The sequence below is a fragment of the Hemitrygon akajei genome, chromosome 19, assembly GCF_048418815.1.
Source record: "Hemitrygon akajei chromosome 19, sHemAka1.3, whole genome shotgun sequence".
Taxonomy (NCBI): domain Eukaryota; kingdom Metazoa; phylum Chordata; class Chondrichthyes; order Myliobatiformes; family Dasyatidae; genus Hemitrygon; species Hemitrygon akajei.
In genome coordinates, this window is record NC_133142.1 from 60595296 (window position 1) to 60618994 (window position 23699).

At 42.3% G+C, this 23699-nt stretch overlaps 1 protein-coding gene across 7 annotated transcripts in view; it reads left to right on the plus strand.

Annotated features, from left to right (window-relative positions):
• Positions 1-21640, plus strand: part of cacna2d2a (calcium channel, voltage-dependent, alpha 2/delta subunit 2a) — a 904752-nt gene extending 883112 nt beyond the window's left edge. For 5 of the 7 annotated variants that reach the window (XM_073072591.1, XM_073072594.1, XM_073072596.1 and 2 more), the window contains 7 exons: positions 158-310; positions 3305-3357; positions 7947-8002; positions 8953-9079; positions 10292-10401; positions 14963-15045; positions 20115-21640. In XM_073072591.1, coding sequence (XP_072928692.1) covers positions 158-310; positions 3305-3357; positions 7947-8002; positions 8953-9079; positions 10292-10401; positions 14963-15045; positions 20115-20243 — 711 coding nt within the window. In that variant the 3' untranslated portion in view covers positions 20244-21640. The remainder of the gene's footprint in view (positions 1-157; positions 311-3304; positions 3358-7946; positions 8003-8952; positions 9080-10291; positions 10402-14962; positions 15046-20114) is intronic. The other 2 variants (XM_073072592.1, XM_073072595.1) reach the window with 1 other exon arrangement.
• The last annotated feature ends 2059 nt before the right edge of the window (positions 21641-23699 follow it).

Here is a 23699-nt window from a genome sequence, read left to right on the forward strand (position 1 = left end):
GTGTTCTGCGGAGATCTGAACTGGATTCTCTGCTGTTTGTGATACGTAGAAATGACTTCGATGGTAATGTGGATGAGCGAATGGGTACATTTATAGATGACACAAATGCCATATAGAAAAGCTTCAAAGTGCACTATGTATCTGGTTATTTCTCCAGATTGGTATGTTCTTCAGTGAAGTGGATCCCAGTTTGATGAATGCACTCTACAATGCTTCATTCTACACAAGAAGAGAATCCTATGACTATCAGTCTGTGTGTGGCCCCTCCCATAATACTGACACAGGAGCAGCACCCAGATCCATCTTCATTGTAAGTTTATACTCACTGTTAGAAATCAGGAGATGAGGTATGTCTTCCTCTTTATGTTGTAAATATATTTTATAAAAATATTGGAGATGAGGGTGGGAAAAGCCCTCTCTGATTGGGCTGCAGGAGGTAAGTGATGAAGAAAAACAACAGGAATCCCTCCAGGCTCGATGGTGTTGAAGAGTTAGATCAGCCACACTGCCCATAACAATCAGTACTCATTGTCATCCTCTAGCTAATGCAGTCTCTATGTGATAGGATCTCTGAAAGACTGATGGCTCCAAGAAATTTCTCAGGGGAAAATAGTGAATAAAGTTCATAATGCAACAAGAGATAAAGTAAATACCCTGAGGGCATGAAAATAGGTATATGGTATAAATAAACAGGATTATTGCTAAGCGAGAGCTGTTTGAATTTCCATTCACTAACAAAGAACAGTAAGATAATAGGGAAATGGAATGCAGTATTGAAAACTGAAGAAGTAGATGTCACAGGGAGAATGGAGAACTGATGTCTGATTGTACAAGTCTAGTGGCTGGATTTTACAAATTATCAAGTCAAGTCAAGTCAACTTTTATTGTCATTTCGACCATAACTGCTGGTACAGTACATAGTAAAAATGAGACAACATTTTTCAGGACCATGGTTTACATGACACAGTACAAAAAACTAGACTGAACTACGTAATAAAAAAACACAGAGAAAGCTACACTAGACTACAGACCTAAACTGGACTGCATAAAGTGCACAAAAATAGTACCAGCATTACAATAAATAACAAACAGGACAGTAGGGCAAGGTGTCAGTCCAGGCTTTGGGTATTGAGGAGTCTGATAGCTTGGGGGGAAGAAACTGTTATATAGTCTGGTCGTAAGAGCCCGACTGCTTTGGAGCCTTTTCCCAGACGGCAGGAGGGAGAAGAGATTGTATGAGGGGTGCATGGGGTCCTTCATAATGCTGTTTCCTTTGCGGATGCAGCATGTAGTGTAAATGTCTGTGATGGCGGGAAGAGAAGATGATCTTCTCAGCTGACCTCACTATCCGCTGCAGGGTCTTGCAATCTGAGATGGTACAATTTCCGAACCAGGCAGTGATGCAGTTGCTCAGGACGCTCTCAATACAACCCCTGTAGAATGTGATGAGGATGGGGGGGTGGGAGGTGGACTTTCCTCAGCCTTCGCAAAAAGTAGAGATGCTGCTGGGCTTTCTTTGCTATGGAGCTGGTGTTGAGGGACCAGGTGAGATTCTCCGTCAGGTGAACACCAAGAAATTTGGTGTTCTTTACGATCTCTACCGAGGAGCCGTCGATGTTCAGTGGGGAGTGGTCACTCCATGCCCTCCTGAAGTCAACAACCATCTCTTTTGTTTTGTTCACATTAAGAGACAGGTTGTTGGCTCTGCACCAGTCTGTTAGCCGCTGCATCTCCTCTTTGTAAGCTGACTCATCGTTCTTGCTGATGAGACCCACCACGGTGGTGTCATCGGCGAACTTGATGATATGGTTCAAGCTGTGTGTTGCAGCACAGTCGTGGGTCAGCAGAGTGAACAGCAGTGGACTGAGCTCACACCCTGGGGAGCCCCCGTGCTCAGTGTGATGGTGTTGGAGATGCTGCTCCCGATCCAGACTGACTGAGATCTCCCAGTCAGGAAGTCTAGGATCCAGCTGCAGAGGGAGGTGTTCAGGCCCAGTAGGCTCAGCTTTCCAATCAGTTTCTGAGGGATGATTGTGTTGAATGCTGAACTAAAGTCTATGAACAGCATCCGAACGTATGTGTCTTTTTTGTCCAGGTGGGTTAGGGCCAGGTGGAGGGTGGTGGCAATGGTGTCATCTGTTGAGTGGTTGGGACGGTACGCAAACTGCAGAGAGTCCAGTGAGGGGGGCAGCAGGGCCTTGATATGCCTCATGACGAGCCACTCGAAACACTTCATGATGATGGATGTAAGTGCGACAGGACGGTTGTCATTTAGGCAAGACACTAAAGACTTCTTCAGCATGGGGACGATGGTGGCGGCCTTGAAGCACGTTGGAATGGTGGCGCTGCTCAGGGAGATGTTGAAAATGTCAATGAGAACATCTGCTAGCTGGTCTGCACATCCTCTGAGCACTCTAGCAGGGATGTTGTCTGGTCCAGCAGCCTTCAGTGGGTTGACCCTGCACAGGGTTCTTCTCACATCGGCCATGGAGAGACACAGCACCTGGTCATTCGCAGGAGGGGTGGACTTCCTCGTCGCCATGTCATTTTCTGCCTTAAACCGGGCGTAGAAGTTATTCAGCGCATTTGGGAGGGAGGCATCACCTGCACAGTCAGGTGATGTTGTCTTGTAATTGGTGATGTCCTGGATGCCCTTCCACATGCTTTCATGTGTCACCGCTGTCCTGGTAACATTATGATAACATTCGAAACATTCAAAATGATGGGGCAGGCAAGTTAATTGGAAATGAAATGGTGGTACATGTAAGAATGGAGGTGTCTATCAAATGTACACAGGATGCCTGTGAATTGAGATAAATGATAAGAGGAACCAGTCACACTAATAGGGGTGAACTGTGTATAGTATAAAGGATTAAAAGGACAGTTCCAATTACGGGGAAACTTTGAGCAATCTCCTGCCCTAGCAAATAAACTGACAGGGAGAAAGAGGAACAAGATGTCTTTCTGGTTCAATAAGCAAGAAGCTCAATAAGATGAAAAGAATGTCCCAGTATGGGACTCAGTAAGACTAGTACATTGGGATAATATCTAGGGAACAGTGGTGTGACCAGAACAATGTATAATTATCCAAATACAGCAAGTAATGGATTACAACCCGCAGCGAGGAAAGGTGATATTAAGGAAGGTAACTGTTGACATATTTAGCAAGTCAATCTGGGCAGTATCACATCTAGAATAGCAGCTCCTGCTAGAACTTACCTATTGAAGGGTAGCAGGAAATATGAAGCTGTATTTCTCTATTGGCGTGTAGAATCTCTGATTAGTGCTTTATGTTTTTGTTTAGCCTACAGTTTCTGATTTGCTGAACCTGGCTTGGTGGAGCTCAGCTGCTGCCTGGTAAGATAATTCTCTTATCTTTCATGTTGACATCCCACACAGGGTCATACCCTTCAGTACCTCATGACAAAGTAGGTTGTGTGTGAGCCAAATGATTATGTATTTTGTGTTTGCGTGTGGTCCTGATGGTGAGTGAAATGGAGTCCAGGGTTCTAATTTGAAAAATAATTCCTATTTACCTTGCAAGATTTATAATTGAAAGATTCTCACTCTGTCATTGAGTTGCTAATTTCTTTCCTCAAAGTGAGACCCTGTTGCCCAATATTATTGGCCAGTCTCTGAGAACAGAAGCCTCAGCTCCACTCTTGGACTTGCTCAACAGTCAAGGAGTTGATATTAAAATCACCATCCCTGTAGATCACGTGGTAAATTGAAAGGAGCTTCCGTATTCACAATATTTGGTGCATTAACTCTTATGTGAGGTCAGTGGAGTCTTTCATAAGTTAAATAGGACCTCAAAGAGTCGCTCAATGTAATGGACAGTTAAAACACCCTGGTGACAAGAAATAATGCCTCCACTATATGGCGTGAATCTATGGGAAGCATCCGCCCCAGACAGTGTGCCTGGCTGAGTACTGAAGTCATATGTTAATCAACTGGCTGGAGTGTTTACTGGCATCAGCAGCGCTTACATCCGCAGTGATTAACTGTGTTGAGAGGCTGGTGTTGAAGCATATCAGCTCCTGTCTGAGTGGCATCTTGGATCCACTCCAGTATGCCTAGCGAAGCAACAGGTCCACAGCAGATGCCATCCCATTGGCTCATCACTCAACTCTGGAACTTCTGGACAGTAAAATGCATATATCAGGATGCTCTTTATCTACTACAGCTCAGCATTTAATACCATCATCCCCTCAAAACTAATCAGTAACCTCCAAGACCTGGGCTGTATTGGGATCCTGGATTCCCTCACTTTCAGACCCTAGTCAGTTCGGACTGGCAACACATCTCCTCCACAATTTCGATCAGCACAGGAGCACCACAGGAATATGTACTTAGCCCCTTGCTTTACGCACTTCACACCAATGCCTGTGTGGCTAAGTACAGCTCCAACACCATACACAAGTTTGCTAATGACATCATTGTTGTGGGCTATAAAGGAAAATCTGTATACAGGAGGGAGATTAAAAACTTGGCTGGGTGGTGTAATAACAACAACCTGTCACGCAATGTCAATCAGACCAGCAAACTGATTGTAGACTTTAGGAAAGGGAAACCAGAAGTCCATGAGCCAGTACTCATCGGAGGACCAGAGGTGGAGAGGGTCAGTAAATTTAAATTCCTGGGTGCCACTATCTCAGAGGGCCTGTCCTGGACCAATCATAAAAATATAATTAAAAAGAAAGCGATGTCATCAAAAACCTTGGCAAATTTCTATAGATGTATGGTGGAAAGTGTGCTGACTGGCTGCATTACAGCTTGGTATGGGAACACCAATACCTACAAAAGGCAGTAGATTCAGCCCAGTACATCACGGGTAAAGCTCTCCCAAACATTGAGCACATCTACATGAAACGTTGTCGTAGAAAACCAGCATCCATCATTAGATATCCTCGCACCCAGGCCATGCTGCTGCCAGCAGGTAGAAGGTACAAGAGCCTGAGGACTCGCACCACCAGGTTTAAGAACAGTTACTATCCCTCAACCATCAGGCTCTTGAACATAAGGGGATAACTACACTCATTCTATTTCTGGTGTTTCAAATTTCTGGCCATTCTATTTCAAATGACCTCACTTTATCTTATATTTCCTGCTCCTTCATTTCACGTTATTTCATACTCATTAATTATTGCTGCTTATTTATATTTGCATTTTCACAGTTTGTTGATCATTGATCCAGGTTACAGTTACTATTCTATAGATTTGCTGAGTATGCACACAGGAAAAGCAATCTCAGGGTTGTATGTACTCTGATAATAAATTTTACTTTGAACTTTGAACATCTTACTTTGACACTCTAAGGTAGCCACCTGCCTCAGGCAGGCTTCAATCATACGAGGGCCCAAGAAAAGCATGGTTACCTGTCTCAATGACTATACCCCAGTAGCACTTACATCATTGTGATGTATTTATTTGAGAGGTTCTTCATGAATCTGTTACGTACCCCATAACTGGGTCACTTACCAGCAAAGATAGAGAGGTCCGTTGAAGTCTGATGGTACTATTTTTAACAGTATTTATTAGTAAAAATACACAAAAATAATATCAATGCAAACATACAGATAATATACGTTGTCAATACTAAATCTAAAAGTGCGGGTATATTAATAATCAATAAGAAATAAGCTCTATCATTGTCTAGGGGATAATGAATTGTCCGATGGAAATGTACAGTTCACTGCAGTTCCACGAGCAGTCGTCTTTTGGTTGTCGCTGAGTTGCACTTTGTTGGAGAGAGAGAGAAATAGGAATAGAATGGGAACAGTTACCGCTGCGGGTTTTCCAACCTTTATGATTTCGATCCGTCGGGAGTCCCGTTGGTGTGGCCGTTCACTTGTGGCCTCTCCTTTAGCTAAAGCCGTTCTTCCGTGGTGAGGCCGCCAATCCCAGGCAAGGGAAGGACGCACACGAGCCCCCCACCGGCTGTCGCTATTAAACGCTGTCACGGGATTTCTAGCGTTTCTTCTGGTGCGTCTGAGGGGCTGTTCCCACAGACCCTCTTTTTATCCTGACTCACAGGGTCTCAGGTGTTAATCAGGTTGGGATGATGCAATCCCTCCACCAACCTCCTCCTTGGTTCATTGCCTGGGGCGTCGATGCATCGTACAGGATGCAATACACAAGTCCGTCTCCAAGAGACCATAGCCGGCATCAATGGGTCCGCCTCTCGGAGGCCAAGACACATTCCACCGCCTTGTGGATTCTGCATGTCTTTCTCTCATTTCCTGGGTCTCCTGAATTGACTCAATAGTGATCTTGCGATTCTCACAAAGGAGGGGGCTACCCCCGCACCCTTCGGCCCCTCAGAGCTGTGGCACATTCATAACAAATCATATCAGCTTGCTCCTGAGGAGTGACCTGCATCCACTCCAATTTGCCTACTATTCCAACAGATCAACAGCGGATGCTATTTCATTGGCTCTTCACTCATCTCTGCAATACCTGGGCAATGAAGATGCGTACATCAGGATGTTCTTCATTGACTACAGCTCAGCATTGAGCACTATCATCCCCTCAAAATTAATCATTAGGTTCCAAGATCTGGCTCTCAATACTTCCCTGTGAAACTGGATCCTCGAGTTCCTCAGTTAGTAGGGATTGGCAACGGCAGCTCTTCCACATTCACCATCAGCACATGTGCAGCACAAAGCTGTGTGCTCAGCCCCTGCTCTACACTTATGTCTGGATGGCTAAGTTCAGCCCCAATGCTGTATTTAAGTTTGCTGACAACACTACTGTTGTTAGTCAAATCAAAAGGTGGGGCAAAATGGCATATAGAAGGGAGATTGAAAATCTGGTTGCATCGTGCCACAACAATAACCTCTCACTCAACATCAGCAAAACCATAGAGCTGATTATAGACTACAGGATGAAGAAACCAAAGGTCCATGTGCCAGTCCTCATTAGGGGATCAGATGTGGAGAGGGTCAGTAACTTTAGATTCCTTGGCATTAGCATACCAGGGGGCCATCACAAAGAAGGCACAATAGCATGTTTACTTGCTTAGATGTTTGTTAGAAGATTTGGCATATCACCAAAAAGTTTGACAGACTTCAATAGATGCAGGGGTAGCACAGTGGCATGTCAGTTAGCATAATACTTTGACAGCACCGGCAATCTGGGTTCAATTTCACTGTCTGCAAGGAGTTTATATATTCTCCCCGTGACCACGTGTGCTTGCTCTGCTTTCCTCCCATACTCCAAGGGTGAGGAGGAAAATGGGTCACATGGGTGTAATTGGGCCAGCACTGTCTCAATGGGACAGAAGGGCCTGTTTTGTGCTGTCTCTCTAAATAAATAGATAAAATGCACAGTGGAGAGTCTCCAGATTGGATTCATCATGGCCTGGTATGGAAACACCAATGCCCAGGAATGGAAAAGGCTACAGAGAGTGATGGATGCAGCTCCGTCCTTCACAAGCAAAGACCTCCCACCGTTAAACACGTTTACATGCAGTGCTACCAAAAGAAAGCAGCATCAATAATCAAGGTCCCCACCTTTTCACTACTACCTTCAAGCATGAGGCGCAGGTTGCCTTAGGTCTCACCCCACCAGGTTCAGGAACAGTTAGCCATCAGGCTCCTAAACCGGCATTGATAACTTCACTCACAACAAATCTGAGCTGATTCTACAACCTACAGACTCACTCTCATGGACTCTTTACAACTCATGTTCTCAATATAACTTTTTATTTGCACAGTTTGTCTTCTTTTGCACATTGCTGTTTGTCTGTCTTTGTTTAAGTATAATTTTTTGCAAATTCTATTGTATTTATTTTCCTATAAATGTCTGCAAGAAAATGAATCTCTAGGTAACATACAGTATATGTACTTTGATACTTAATTTTACGTTGAACTTTGCAGCTGTGTTTCCATTTCTTTATTACCCACACAGTAATGATGTGATTGTCTTTTACCTTCTTCTGCTAGGTCTTTATTGCAACAGTTGTTGTACACGTTAACCTTCCAGATCAGCTTCCAAGCAGGTACAAATCAATGTCTCTCTTCAGGGTGGGTGAAGTGCGAAGAAAAAGAACTAAACAAATCATTTAGGCCTTGGATTTACAATCTAAAGCTCTTATGTAATATCAGAAGTATGAAAAAAATCAATCCAGCATGCTCTGGGTAGCATTCAGTGACCTCGTGTAATGGAGAAGAGAACGGGTTCTACACATGGGGCATTGTGTCCATCAGGAGAGTTACATTATTCGTCAGCATACTGGATAGCTGGGGATATTTCAGTCACTATCAGACATTTGGCCACACCTTGTGATTGTCATGTTTAACATTCATCTATAGGTACACAACGTGAAGTCCTCCAGGGTTTTCAAACTGTGGATCTGTATTTGTACTCAGAACATTTATTTTGCCAGTGATATTTATTCCATGCCCTGGACTTACAAGGGCTTCTTGAAGAGGGTAAGGGCAAGAGGGGCAAGTATGAAGGGCCCTCACACAGATGAGATAGGATGGGGCTTTTGATCAATTTCTCTGGCAGAGCACCATGAGGAGATGGGCCAGAAGCCTAGATCCACCTCTTCCTCATATGAAGAGGAAAATAATGACAAGGGAAGGCAACAAGATTACCAGGAGCATTGAGGGATGAAGCTTGGTAGGGGTATTGTTGAGAGGAGAAGGAGGTGTGCCTGTTTCCTCTCAGACAGGAGACACTAAGATTCTCAGCTATGTTGGCCATTACCACTACTGTCCCTCAACTGACTGTGGTGCCCAGTCAGAAAAAGCCCAGCGTCAGGGGAACCATTTCACCCAGACACACTTACCAAGATTACTCACAGCAAGGCTGAAGAATGTCCCTGAATCTTAACAAACATTAAATATTCTTCATCACCAAATGCTATTTACTGTTGCTGCTGAGTTCAGCTTAGTTATCTGAACTAGTTGCATTCATGAATATTTCTTCTCTTTCCTTTATTAGCAGATGACACATTGGCAGACAGCACTGAACTGAGAGAGACAAGCTGTGTCACCAAGCAGACACAGTACTACTTTGGCAGCAACAGAAGATCCTACAGCAATTTAATTGATTGCAACAACTGCTCCAGGTTTGTAACTGAGTCAATAGTCCATGGCAACTCCCATAGAAATAAACCCAATGTAAAAGCTGACTAATTAATAGTTCAAAGACCCTGTCTTTGAACTTGTCAGGACAAGAATCCCAATGTTGGACTCCACCCTCCTGTTGCCAAAGGATGGGGAAATTCCATTATGGAATCATGACCATCAAATGACATAGGGGTTGTGTTTAGATGTGATGTTTCAAGTCCAATATCAACTCCAAAATTGGAAAATTTTCAAAAAGGAAAGGAAAATGCAGTCACATGTATGGGGATTGCTGCTCCAGAAGTTAAGGTAGAGCCTTAACTGGCTGCTGGGCCGGTGCAGAGAGACAACTGCAGTAGCTAAATAACCCAGAATTGGTGTTGGAGTATAACATGCTTAAAGAGCCATCCGACAGCAAAGGGTCAATTTGAGCCCCAGCCCACTGTCATCACCGATTAAGTGGACTCTGAAAACGTTCACTCATTCCTCAATCACTCCCTATTTACTTGTGCACAAGGGAAACAGCACAACCCCTGTCACAAAACTGCTCTGAAATCTGAACAGAGAAATACCATTTTTATATAGAATTGACCAGCAGTTACAGATATTGACTAAATTTCTTACTTGCATGGTCAATCACCATTCACAATACAGGTGTTAAAAGTCAATAAAACTAAAAGCTAACAACTTGGGACGTTTTGAGGTTACTTCAGTTACTTTAGTTGTTAGTTGATACATGCCTTGCATCCTTCAATTACGTCCTTATCTTGTCTCAAGGACTCCAGAGCCCTGCTGTGCAAAGGGAAGCTATCTTCTTCAATGGCCTTTCTTGCCTGGCTGACTGCACATGATCTGTAAGCTGTCCTTGCCTGGACATTATCTTAACCCTTACCTTGCTGCAACTTCCAATCCACTTCCTCTGCTCCCATGCCTTGTGTATCTCGGAGGGAGTCGTGCTGGTTAGTGAAACAAGCAAGTATTGTCATCAGTAGAAACAGGCTGCTTTAAAACTAAATGTATTTTGATTTGGTGACTGGGAAACTCCAAAGCTTTTAATATTTTGAATATTTTACTATTCTTGAAAACAATTTTCAGATTTTGATTGCAGAGAAGACATCTATAACTTTGGTTTTGTTCCATTCTATAGAATCTCTCAGAAGACTGTGTTAGTACAATAGATGCAGACTGTCAGTAAATCTTTATTCTCATCACAGGTTTTATCATGCGCAGAGATTGGCCAGAACCAACCTACTGTTTGTGGTGGCAGAGAAGCTGACCTGTAGTCAGTGTGACAAAACCAAACTGGTCCACGCTGAAGTAAGATGTATCCTGTCACAGCACATTGTTAATATTGGAGCTAAAGGAATGTTCAGAGTTTCACTGTGCTGAAGCGGGAGGATCCAGGGACTTGGTATCAGGATGCAGCTGTTAACGCTGATGTCTCATAAGTCTAACAACCCAGGTGCTGTTTATATTGCCATGCACCCTGAGTCTGCACTGCTGTCTTTCATGTGGTCTGTTTGCCTCCCATATCCCAATCGTGTGCCAGGGGATTGATTGGCACTAAAAATGATGTAACTTAATGTAGATAATGTCAAAAAAAAATCCAAGGAGAGTCATAGAGTTGTAGAGCACAGGAACAGGCCCTTCAGTCTAATATGTCGATGCTGGCCATTTTGTCCATCAATGATAATCCCATCTGCCCACATTAGGCCCATCTCCTAAGCCTCGTGAATGCTGTGATTATATTCAGCTCAATTCAGTCCATTTATTGTTATTTAACCATATGAATTTTCATGAATACAGCCAAATGAGGCAGCGTTACTATGGGGTCAAGGTGCAAAGACACATTACCAACAGACACACACAGTAAGCACACACAAGATCACAATCACGCAATAAGAGTCCTGATGATCACCCCACTCTCCCCCACCGCACCTGGCTCCACGGTTTGATGCATACAAGTCAACTGTCGATGCCCATTGGGTGACACTGTGGCTTTGAGGCCCAGTCCTTTTCCCTGCGCCCGATCCCCACTCGACGAATCCATGGCTTTGAGGCCCAGTCGACACGTATACAAAACACAACCCGACAAATATCTATGTGTAGAGTCCAGACCCCCAGTCCATTTTAAATCTTCAGTCGCCACAACTGCGCCACACCGCCCCCGGTAGAATGCGATGGCTCAGGCACCTCATCTTCGACGGTTGAAAAGCAAGCAACCCACAGTGTGAGGCCTGAGCCCATTGAACATAGAAATCTACAGCACATTACAGGCCCTTCAGCCCAGAATGTTTTACTCTAGAAACTGCCTAGAATTTTCCTACTGCATAGCCTGCTATTTTTCTAAACTCCATATACCTATCTAAGAGACTCTTAAAAGACTCTATCATATCTGCCTTTACCACTGTCGCTGGCAGTGCATTCCATGCACCCACCACTCTCTGTGTGAAAAACTTGCCTCTGACATACCTACTTAAAAGCAACTTAAAACTATGCCCCCTCATGTTAGCCATTTCAGCTGTGGGAAAGAGCCTCTGACTATCCACACGATCAATGCCTCTCATCATCTTAGACACCTCTATCAGGTCACCTCGTATCCTCTATCGCTCCAAGGAGAAAAGGCCAAGTTCACTCAACCTATTCAAGATCTTTGTAAATTTCCTCTGCATTCTTTCTTTTATATTCACATCCTTCCTGTAGTGAGGTGATCAAAACCAAACATAGGACTCTAAGTATGGTCTGACATTACCTCATGGCTCTTGAACTCAATCCCATGGTTGATAAAGGCCCAAAACACCATACGCCTTCTTAACAACACTGTCAACCTGTACAGCAGCTTTGAGTGTCCTATGGACCCCAAGATCTCTCTGATGTGCCATTTTGCCAAGAATCTTATCAATATTCTGTCTTTAATTTTGACCTACCAAATTATCACAGTTATCTGGGTTGAACTCCATCTGCCACTTCTCAGACCAGTTCTGCATCCTATCGATGTCCCACTGTAACCTCTGACAACCCTCCACACTATCCACAACATCCCCAACCTTTGTGTCATCAGCAAACTTACTAATCCACCTTTCTACTTCTTCATCCAGGTCATTTATAAAATCACTAAGAGGAGGGGTCCCAGAACAGATCCCTGCAGAACACCACCTCCATGCAGAATACCAATCATCTACAACCACCCTTTGCCTTCTGTGGGCAAGCCAATTCTGGATCCACAAAGCAAGATCTCCTTGGATCCCATGCCTCCTTACTTTCTGAATAAACCTTGCATGGGGAACCTTATCAAATGCCTTACTGAAATCCATATGCACTACATCCACTGCTTTACCTTCATCAATGTATTTTGTTCCCATCCTCAAAGAATTCAATCAGGCTAGTAAGGCACAACCTGCCCTTGACAAAGCCATACTGACTATCACTAATCAGATTGTCTCTTCAAATGCTCATAAATCCTGCCTCTCAGGATCTTCTGCAATAACTTACCCACCACTGAAGTCAGACTCACTGGTCTATAATTTTCTAGGTTATCTCTCCTCCTTTTCTTGAACAAGGGAACAACATTTGCAACACTCCAATTCTCTGGTACTTCTCTCATTCATGTTGATGATGCAAAGATCATCACCAGAGGCTCAGCAATCTCCTCCCTCGCATCCCACAGTAGCCTAGGGTATATCTCATCTGGTAGCGGTGACTTATCTAATTTAATGTTTTTTCAAAAGATCCAGCACATTCCCTTTCTTAATGTCTATATGATCAAGCTATCAGTCCACTGTAAGGCACCCCCACAACTGCCAAGGTCATTTTCCCTGGTGAGTACTAAAGCAAAGTATTCATTAAGTACCTCCACTAACTACCTCCTCCTACTCCATGCACACATTTCCACTATCTCTCCTGATTGGTCCTATTCTCACATGACTCATCCTCTTGCTCTTCACATACTTGTAGAATGCCTTGGGGTTTTCCTTAATCCTGCTCACCAAGGCCTTTTCATGGCCCCTTCTAGCTCTCCTAATTTCCTTCTTAAGCTCCTTCCTAGCAACCTTGTAATTTGAGTGCCGCTAAAAAGCTGCTGTCAGCCAAGCGAAACCCTGGGAGGGCAGCTTCATCTCCGTTCTGTTAAGATCTGATTCCACTACCTGCTCTAATAATGCATTCCAGACTCAGCCACTTTCTGTTTAAAATACTCTCCCCCTTAGACTGCTTTAAAATTCTGCCCACTCATCTTTAAACTTATGTCCTCTTGATTTTGATACCCCTACCAAGGAAGAAAGATTCCTAAAATCTACCCTATCTAGGCCTCTCATAATTTTATATACCCCTATCAGGTCATCCTTCAGTCTCCCAGCACAGCCCGCTTATCCAACAACTAAGTTCTCCAATTCAAGCAACTTCCTTGTGAACCTCCTCCACACTCTTTCTAGCAAAATCACAATCTTCCTATAATGAAGCATTCACAATTGCACACAGCTCTCCAACTGTATACTAAATGATGTTTTGAGAATTTACAGCATGTCTGAACTCTTCTCCTCCATGGTCATTCAATCTGCCATTGCTCTGTCCAATCTTGCAGCAGATCTATAATCTGTTTTAGCTTTAGACAACCTCCCTCACTCTCCACAACAGCATCAATGTTCATGTTATTTACCAAACTACTAATCATATACCTTAACATAACATCTGTTAATATATGTCACAAACAGTAAAGGTCCCCTACTGATATTTGTAGTATGTCACTGCTTACATGAACCCTGTATCACCATCCTCTGCCTCCTATCACCCAGTTAATTTTGGATCCAATTAGCCATCTCATTTTGAATCTCATGTGCCTTAACCCTTTCGGAGAAGTCTAACATGGAAGATTTCCAAAAGTGTTACCAAAGTCCATGTAAACAAAGCCCTGTTGTCATCAGTCGTCTTAGTTACCTCCTTACAAAAAATCTCAAGTCAGGGAGACAAGATTTTCCCTGTAGAAAGCCATGCTGTTTTTTACCTTTATTAGAATTTACAAGCCCAGATCTGTGTTGGCTTTCAAGCGCTCCACCTATTTTATCTAAGTATCTGCTCCCAATTCACTTTCACCAGATCCTCTTTAACAGTATTGAAATCAGTCTTCCCCCAATTTCGACCAACTTTATTCATTTTCACAACTACCTTGAAACCTAGAGGATGAGGGTCACTCTTGCAACTTGCCCCCCCCCACCTTTCTGATACTTCACCCCCTGCCCAAATATATTTCTAAAAGTAAAGTCAATTAATGCTCTCATCTAGTTGAACTCTTTGCACATTGCCCAAAAACTGACCACACTTGTATGTCATCAATGAGGCAATTCCAGTCAGTATTAGGAAAGATAACACCCCCTCCCCTTACTGCAGTAACCCTAATGCCCTCTGTGATTTTCTCAAATACCTGTGCCTCTCATTCCTGGTGACTATTGGGAGACAGAGTAAAACAAGTTGAATGGCAAGTTTATATTTGTTTACCACCAAATGAGACATATAACTCATACACAACACATAAGGTAATATTACCACAAATAAATTAACAAATAATAAGGTGCATTTATTGCACAAGTTAACAGTATGTATATGCTACTGGTACTACATGTCTGATGAGACCCTAGCAGTGTGATCACCCCACTCCTATTCCTAAATTGTACTCAAATGGCCAGCAGCACGATCCATCCATAGTAGTACTGCCATGATATTCTCCCTAATAAATAAAGAGACTCCCCCTTCTCGGCTGTGTTTCCCCCTCTCAGGTCAGATTCAGATTTGGGAAGTCCACTCCCAGGCCAATGTGTGTTTGCTTTTATGGCTTCTGTCCTGTGCTACGAATAGATCACATCACTATACTTCCTTAACGTTTCTGTTGTCAGCTGATGGACCGAATCAATGTGAAGAAGTGTTGAATCCTCGGTATCGGAAAGGACCTGAAGACTGTTTCGATTACAATGCATCAGTACGTGTTCTAGTGAATCTTCACTGATGAAATTTTACTCTGAAGCAATTTCAACAACTTCCCCAAAGACTCATTGAGTCCTAAAGAAGGGTCTTGGCCAGAAACATCAACTATCTATTCATTTCCATAGATGCTGCCTGACTTGCTGAGTTCCTCCAGCATTTTGTGTGTGTTGCTTGGGTGTCAGTTATGTTTTTGTGTGTTTAGGAGAGGGTTGTGTGCCTCTGGAGGTGGTGAGATGGAACTGGTGGAGAAGGAGAAATTTTAATCAAATAATCAAGCCCATTGTAACTGTGAGGAGAACACAGAACTAGGGAGAGACTGATCCCAGAAGTAAGAGAGGACCTTTGGGCCTTTTCTCTTTAGGAAAGAAATATGAGTGGGAATCTACTTCAGCTTTTCTTAATGAAGGTTTTGTCACAATGGATTGAAAGAACCAATACAGAACATAAGCATATCAGTCATTTTTACAATTTAGGGCAATAGACAATAGAAGAAGATTACTAACTAGTTGGTAAGTATCTGCAAGTGATCACAGGAATGCACAGTGATAAAAGAAAACTATTTTAAGAAGGAACTTGACAATTTCTTGTCAAGAAATGGCAATAGCAATATACTGAGAGACCATTGTTAAATAGGGATGGAGAGGATTGTTTACTCCTGTTATTTAATAACTGACAGGAAGCAGGATCTTCTACACTGCCAAACACTCTCATAATCATAAATATTTCTAGTAAGTCAACAATATCCTTCACCCATAGTCCTGCTCTCAAAAAAAAGTTCTCACCTAATTCTCATTCCTGACAGGTATAATATCTCAATTTTGTGCCATTCTGTTACTTTTCCCTGCAACTTTTCCAATGCCTCTGTATCAATTTTATCAAAATGTGAAGACCAGATCATTTCATAATACAGTACATAATACAAAAATATGGTTGATAACTACTATGTTTGATATAAATTCAACATAACATTTGTATGTTCAATTCTTTCCCTCTGAAAATGAAGCCCTTTTCATTCTTTATTTTTGTAATATCCTTATTAATCTGTGTCACTACTTTGAATGATTCATGCATATTTAGCCCATATCTGTCTGTTTCTCTACCCTTTGTAGCATGTTTCTCAAGAAGTTTAGAGCCTCTTTGCCCTTCATACTACTAATTTATATTGGTTAATTTGCTCATTACTTATCCATTCTGCATTTCAATTATACCCCACAATTTAGTGCATTCCACATGCTTTGAGGTTGCATTTCCAATTAGAGACATAGACATAAAGCACTATAGAACGGAAATGGCTCAGCACATTAATGCTGACCTTTTTGCCCGGCTACACTAATATCATCTGCTCGCATTAGGACCGTATCCTTCTATGCCTTACTTATTGTTTAAATAAAGGGTGTAAAATAGTGTCCCAGCACACAGCTTGTCAGACATCTCTTCCTACCTTTTGCCAGACTGAGTACTATCACACACAAAATGATGGAGGAACTCAGCAGGTCAGGCAGCATCTGTGGAAATGAATAGACAGTTGACATTTTGGGCTGGGATCTTCCTTCATGACTGAGAAGGAAGGGGGAGGATGCCAGAATAAACAGGCTGGGGAAGGGGATAGGGGAAGCCAGGTGGGTGAGAAAGGTCAAGGGCTGGAGAGGAAGGAATCTGAGAGGAGAGGAGAGTGGACCATAGGAGAATGGGAAGGTGGGGACCCAGGGGGAAGTAGTAGGCAGGTGAGAAGAAATTAAAAGTGAGAGTAGGGAATAGAAGAGGGGAGAGGAAATATTTGTTTACTGGAAAGAGAAATCGATATCCATGCCCTCAGGTTGGAGGCTACCCAGACAGAATATAAAGTCTTGTTCCTTCATCCTGAGGGTGACCTCATCTTGGCACAAGAGGAGACCATGGATCAACATGTCAGAATGGGAATGGGAATCAGATTTGAAATGTTGGCCACTGGGAAGTCCTGCTTGTGGCAGATGGTGCGGAGGTGCTCAATGAAGCAGTCCTCCAATTAAAGACGGGTTTCACCAATGTAGAGGGGGCTGCATCAGGAGCACTAAACACAGCAGATTCACAGGTGAAGTGTTGCCTCACTTGGAAGGACTGCCTGGGGCCCTAAAAGGAGGTGAGGGAGGAGGTTTATGGGCAGGTGTGGCACTTAGGCCGCTTGCAGGGAAATTGAAAGGAGGGAGATTAGTGGGGAGGGACAAATGGACAAGGGAATCATGGAGGACTCGATCCCTGCGTAAAACGGAGTGTCCAGTGCTCCAGATGCAGCCTCCTCTACATTGGCGAGACCTATCGTAAATTGACAAACTGCTTCATTGATAATGATCAATGTTATAACTACTTAGATAAGGTAATTGCTTCTACAGATTGGAACTTCGTACTGCTCAGTACAGAGGAAGTCATTTGACCCATTTAGCAATGCATTTAGTTCCATAAAACTGCGCCTTCCCAATATCACGGCAACTTCATAGAATGCATCAGTGGTAGTTTTCTAGAACAGAATATTATTCAAAATTGTTTAATGTCATTTCCATTACACAAGTGTAAAGGAGAACGAAATAATGGTTATTCCAGATACAATGCAGCACAATAAGATAACTAACACAATAATAATAAAAAACAATAAATATAAATACATAAGATAGCTACATAAGATAAACATAGATTGACTATATGTCCATAGAATGATGCAAGTGAACTACAAGAGAATGCTATCTTAGATCTGGTCCTGGGACAGTTAAAATTAATGATCTTGTAGTTAAGGATCCATTTGGAAAGAGTAATCACAGCATGACTGGATCTCTCATAGAAATGGAAAGTGCAATAGTTTGATCTAAACAATGCTTAAAACAAGAAAGGCTACAATGAGAGAAGGCCTGGCTAGCATAGCTATATGGTGGGGCAGTTGAGGAACTGTGGGAGACTTTCAAAGAGATTTTTCATGATGATCAACAAAATTGTATTCCAGTTAAAAGTAAGAATAGGATGGGTGGGGGGATTTGGCCTTGAATAACTGAGGAAATAAATGAAAAGAACATTTATACAAAGTCAGCAAGAGTAATGGGAAGCTGGAACATGGGAAAACTTTAAAAAGCAATGAAGAATCACTAAGCAAGCATTAAGGAAAGGGACTTCAGATTATGAAAATGAACTAGCACAAATTGTAAAAACAGATAGTAAATCTTTTATAATTATATAAAGCTGAAAAGGATGGTTAAAGTGAACATTGGACACTTGGAATATGAGAAGAGGGAATATTGGGTAACATAATAGTCATTCAAGGCCTTAGCCATTTCAGCATTACCCAATATTCCCTGTTTTGACTATTTTCTGTCAGTCTTCACAGTGGAAGATACTTCTAACATGAAATAAGAAGTTATGGACCTCCATACAATCACTGTCACTAAATACGTAAAGACGTAGTGATGAGCAAATTGTGGGCCTAAAGTTAGACAAGTCCCCTACACCTGATTGGATGCATCCCAAGGTACTGAAAGAAATGGTACAGGAAAAGTTACCTTACTAAATATACAGTGGACATGTCAGTGATAATTTCACTGTTGTCTGGACTCTGGGTAGATTGAAAGACAGCAAATATCACACCATTGTTAAAAAAGACATGTAACTGTAGGCTTGTTAGCTTAATATCTATAGTCAGGAAAATGTGTGAAACTATCATTAAGGAAGAAATAACAAAACATCTGGATAGAAGTGGTTCCATCAGTCAGACCCAGCATGAAATCATGAGGGCAGGTCCTGTTTGACAAACTAAATGGAGTTCTCAAGGATATAACAAGTGCAGTGGATAGAGGGGGACAGATGGATGTTGTACCTTTGGATTTCCAGAAAGTATATAATAAAGATTTATCTGTAAGATAAGGATGCATGAAGTTGGAAGTAATGTACTAACAGGACAGAGGTTTTGTTAATCAAGGGAAGGAAGAGGGTTGGGATAAATAGGTGTTTTTTGGTTGGTGAAGTGACGCAGGGGTCAGTGCTGGGTCCATAAATGTTCATGACATTCATTAATGATTAGAAGAGTGGACTGAGTGTAGCGAATGTAAGTTTGTTGTTGACACTAAATTGAGCTGAAAAGCAAATCATGCAGAGGATGTGGAGAATCTACAGAGAGATATAGATAGGTTAAGTGAGTGGACAAGTGTTTGGCAGATGGAGTACAACACTGGTAAATGTAAGGTCATCCACTTTGGAAGGAAAAATTGAAGATCAAATTATTATTTAAAAGATTACAGCATGCTGGTGTGCAGAGGGACCTAAGTACTTGTGCATCAATCGCAAAAGGTTGGTTTGCAGGTGCAACAGGTTTATCAAGGAGGCAAATGGAATGTTGGTCTTCATTGCTAGTGGGATTGAATCTAAGAGTGGGAGGTTATTCTGCAACTGTACAGGGTATTGGTGAGCCCACATCTGGAGTACTGTATACAGTTCTGTCTCATTATTTGTGGAAGACAAACTGACTTTGGAGGCAGTGCAGAGGAGGTTCATTAGGTTGATTCTGAGATGAGAGGTTTAGCCTATATGGAGAGATTAAGATAACTGGGACTGTACTCTGGAAATTCAAAGAATGAGAGGGGACCTTATATCAACATAACATTATGAAAGGTAGAGACAGGAAAGTTGTTAGCACTGGTAAACTAAACTAGAACCTGGGGACATGGCTGAAAGATTTGACGGAGTAGATATAAGATGGAGATAAGGAGAAACTGCTTTTCATAGAGAGTAGTGAATCTGTAGAGTTCTCTGCCCAGGGAAGCAGAATAGGCCACCTCATTAAGTACATCTTTAAGACACAGTTAGAGTTTGGCACTATAGAGGAATTAAGGCTTATGGGGAAAATGCAGGTAGGTGAAGCCTTCTCTTTGCTTCTCTAACTTTTACTTATTTCCTCATTTCATATGAGTATTCCAAGTTTGTGATTTGAGAGAGAAAAGGCAAATGCAGAATATAAACATTGATTGTCAGCTCACTGAGCCTGTAATTGGTTCTGTTTTGTAATGCTGTGTTAGTTGGAATTGTTAAAGGAGTTTACTGTTTTTGCAGGAAAATACCTCAGACTGTGGTGGTGGAACCATGTTGATCCCCTCATCCTGCACCTTGCTGATATTGCAACTGTTTCTCCTGACCTGGACTACCAACCTCAACCATGTTCCCTTGGCCAGAGGCCTTTGAGTTGGGACTTCCTTGTAACCAGATATCAGCTGTGTGGCTCTCATGGCTGAGGACTTCCCTCCCTCGGAAGCCTATTTCTTCATTCCAGTCTCACATCTCCGTGTTGTCGTGTGGTGGAGCTGCAAACCGTGTGTGTGTGTGGAGCTGGTCTATTGTGGTCGTTTGGACAACCAATATTTTCCTGGCAAGATAACTTGTGGGGAAAGCAGGATTTCATGGATCTACTTTGTGGAAGACCTTTACATGGATAAGAAGATGGGAAATGCAAGAGGAGCCCTTTTGTCACCTTATGTTGGCCTCACTGCTTTCCTGACCTTCTCTTTACTTTTAATAGGAGATCTTGACAGTTTCAGTGTTACTGGATATTGTTACATCCATTGGTATATTCTGCTTTTATCTGCTTTTGACAGGTTGCATTTATTTATGCACTCCTTAATTTTGCCAAATGAAGGAAAGCTAAAGTTACAGGACTGTTATGCAACAGAAGTGTGTTATGACATCAGCAGTCAGGAGCATGTTTTCCATCCTCATCTTCCAGTTGCCAGAATCGTTTTTATACCACAGCTTCCACTTTTTATTCAGGGAGATCGCTATCCTCGGTAGTTAAATATGTACCTCATTAGTTCTTTTAAACTCTTAATCTTAATTGTTGTTTCATCCAAGCCCAGGGGCTGCTGCAAGGCAGATGCCCTGTCAGAGGTTCAGGTTCTCCAGCTGTTGTTCACATTCCAGCTGTTGCTTGCATTCTGCTGTAAGTGTGGAACAGTGTGCAAGCACAGATCACAGGCAACTTTAGAGGATTTCCAATTAAATGAGTTAAGTGTGAAAAGATTTTTTTGCACAGTAACTGAGGAGACAAGTGAAGGAGTGATTTTCACTAATAGATGAGGAGCCTTGTTCTAACTTCCCCTTTCTACCATGTGCTACTTATAGGTAGTAAGTGACCTTGGTGATTGAGAGTGTGCAAAATATATGTTAGTTCAGGTTGGGTGAGCGTTTTGTCAAGTCCCATACAAGATGTTCCTTGAGAGGAAGGATGTATGTTACATTATTTGTAAGCTGATTAAGTATTGCCTACAGACAGGGCTCGTTATTTGTGCATCTGTTCCTTACAGAAGGTCAACACTTTGAAAGAATAATGTCCAAGATTATCAAACAAAAGTCAGTAAGTGTAGCATTTATTGGACATGTTTTAAGTGCTGTGATATTGTTACACTATAGACATTCTAGGCGGCTATAGTGAGTGAATTTTCAACACCTGTTAGATATCAAACCTCCCTATATTAAAAAAAACTGGGATTTTTAAATCTCTAATCAGCAGAGGACATTACTCTTTAGGTATGTTACTTATACATGGTGGTTCACTCACAAAATAAACTTCATATCCAAAAAAACAATTTCAGTTTGTGTTACTCTTGCGCTTCAAGTGAATAACCTGTACCTGTGTTGGCTCTGCTAAATAAGCAATAGCATCTCAAAGTGTACTCAGGCTGCCTTAAGCAGCCACTACCCATCTGACACAGTTCTGGAATACCCTGTTCTGGGGTAACACAGTCAGGACACATGCACCCCTGGTATTTAAATAAACTTCAAAAAGTTTCAGAGAAAAAGACTGGAGATCTAACGTTGTGCATTACACTGTATGATGTTGAACTAAGTGTGAATGCTATATTGGAGTTTCTCAACGCTACCCTCTGGAGTCAGGAAGGACTAGATCTCAATATTAAGCAATATGGTACAACTTAGCATCAGTACTTCAGCATTAATGAATGTATTGCTAATAACTATCAAACTTTATGCTTTCACACATTTTAATTCCATGTCCCAATCCCATTCTGATATGTCTATCCATGGCCTCCTCTACTGTCAAGATGAAGCCACACTCACGTTGGAGGAACAACACCTTTTATACCGTCTGGGTAGCCTCCAACCTGATGGTGTGAACATTGACTTCTCTAACTTCCATTAATGCCCCTCCTCCCCTTCTTAACCCATCTCTGATTTATTTATTTCCCCACCTTTTTTTTCCTCTCTCTGCCTGTTCTCCATCTCCCTCTGGTGCTTCCCCCCCACCCCCTTCCTCACTCCCTAGGCCTCCCATCCCATGATCCTTTCCCTTCTCCAGCTCTGTATCCCTTTTGCCAATCAGCTTTCCAGCTCTTAGCTTCACCCCACCCCCTCCAATCTTCTCCTATCATTTTGCATTTCTCCCTCCCCCTCCCCCTCCTACTTTCAAATCTCTTACTATCTTTTCTTTCAGTTAGTCCTGACGAAGGGTCTCGGCCCGAAATGTCGACAGTGCTTCTTCCTATAGATCTGCCTGGCCTGCTGCATTCCACCAGCATTTTGTGTGTGAAACTTTATGCTTGTCACCCTGTAAAAGTAACATTTCCTTGCAATACCTTTTTTATCACACATCACTGAATACCTCCATTGAAAGCACACTCATAAAGAAATGTGTTTTATGTAATGTAAAAGTGCCCATGTCTGTTAGTTTTTAACCAGTCACTACAAATTTTAAACAAGCAAACAGCTGCTCACCGCTGCTGTACTATTGAAGGATGTTCAAATCTTGAATGCTCTGCTTTGTGCCAGTATCCAGTTCTTATCTATACTAATCCCAGTTGTTGAAAATGCAAAGCAAAACAGAACACTAGAGATACTCAACAGATCAGGCAGCTTCTACAGAGGAAGATAAAATGGTGTTGATATTACAGGTGAATGACCTTATGTTAGAACTGGTCAGCTCTAACGCAGAATGGTTATCTGAACCTGTTCCATTCAACACTGACTCCTGAGGGCTGCAGCGTTCCTAATCGGAAAATGAAGTGCTGTTTCTTGGGCATGGTTGGAACAATAGGAAAAACCAAGATAAAGCAATCTAAACGGAAGAAGAACATACAATTATATAGTTAGAGCCACCCTTGTCAGCTGAATGCGGGTGATGTGCAAAACAATTACCCATCCATATTTGGTTTCAACAATATAGAGGAAACCACATTATAAACACTCTGTATTGTGAATTATTGCCTCACAGACAAGGACTGTTTGTGTCCCTCAATGGTAGAAAGGAGTGGGGCAAAAGGATGGTGCTGTTTCTCTTGCATTTACATGGGAAGGTTTTTGGAAGGAGTGGTTGGTGGAAATGGAAGAACTAATCAGAAAATTGCAAAGGAATGGTCCAGGAAGAGGATGGTAGGAGCAGAACTGAGGGAAATAGAGGTCATATTGAGAACATTGACAGAGGGGAAGTCACAGGTAAGGAAAAAGTTAATGTGTGTCAAAAGCAATGGTGTGAAAAATCACATAATTACAGCAGATCAGCTGGATATAGAATGGAATGAAATACATGAAGTAAGGTCGCTGGAGATGTACATAGAACAGAAAATATTACCACACAGTTACAGTACAGGCCTGTTGGCCTGTGATGTTGTGCCAACCTTTTAACCTACTCTA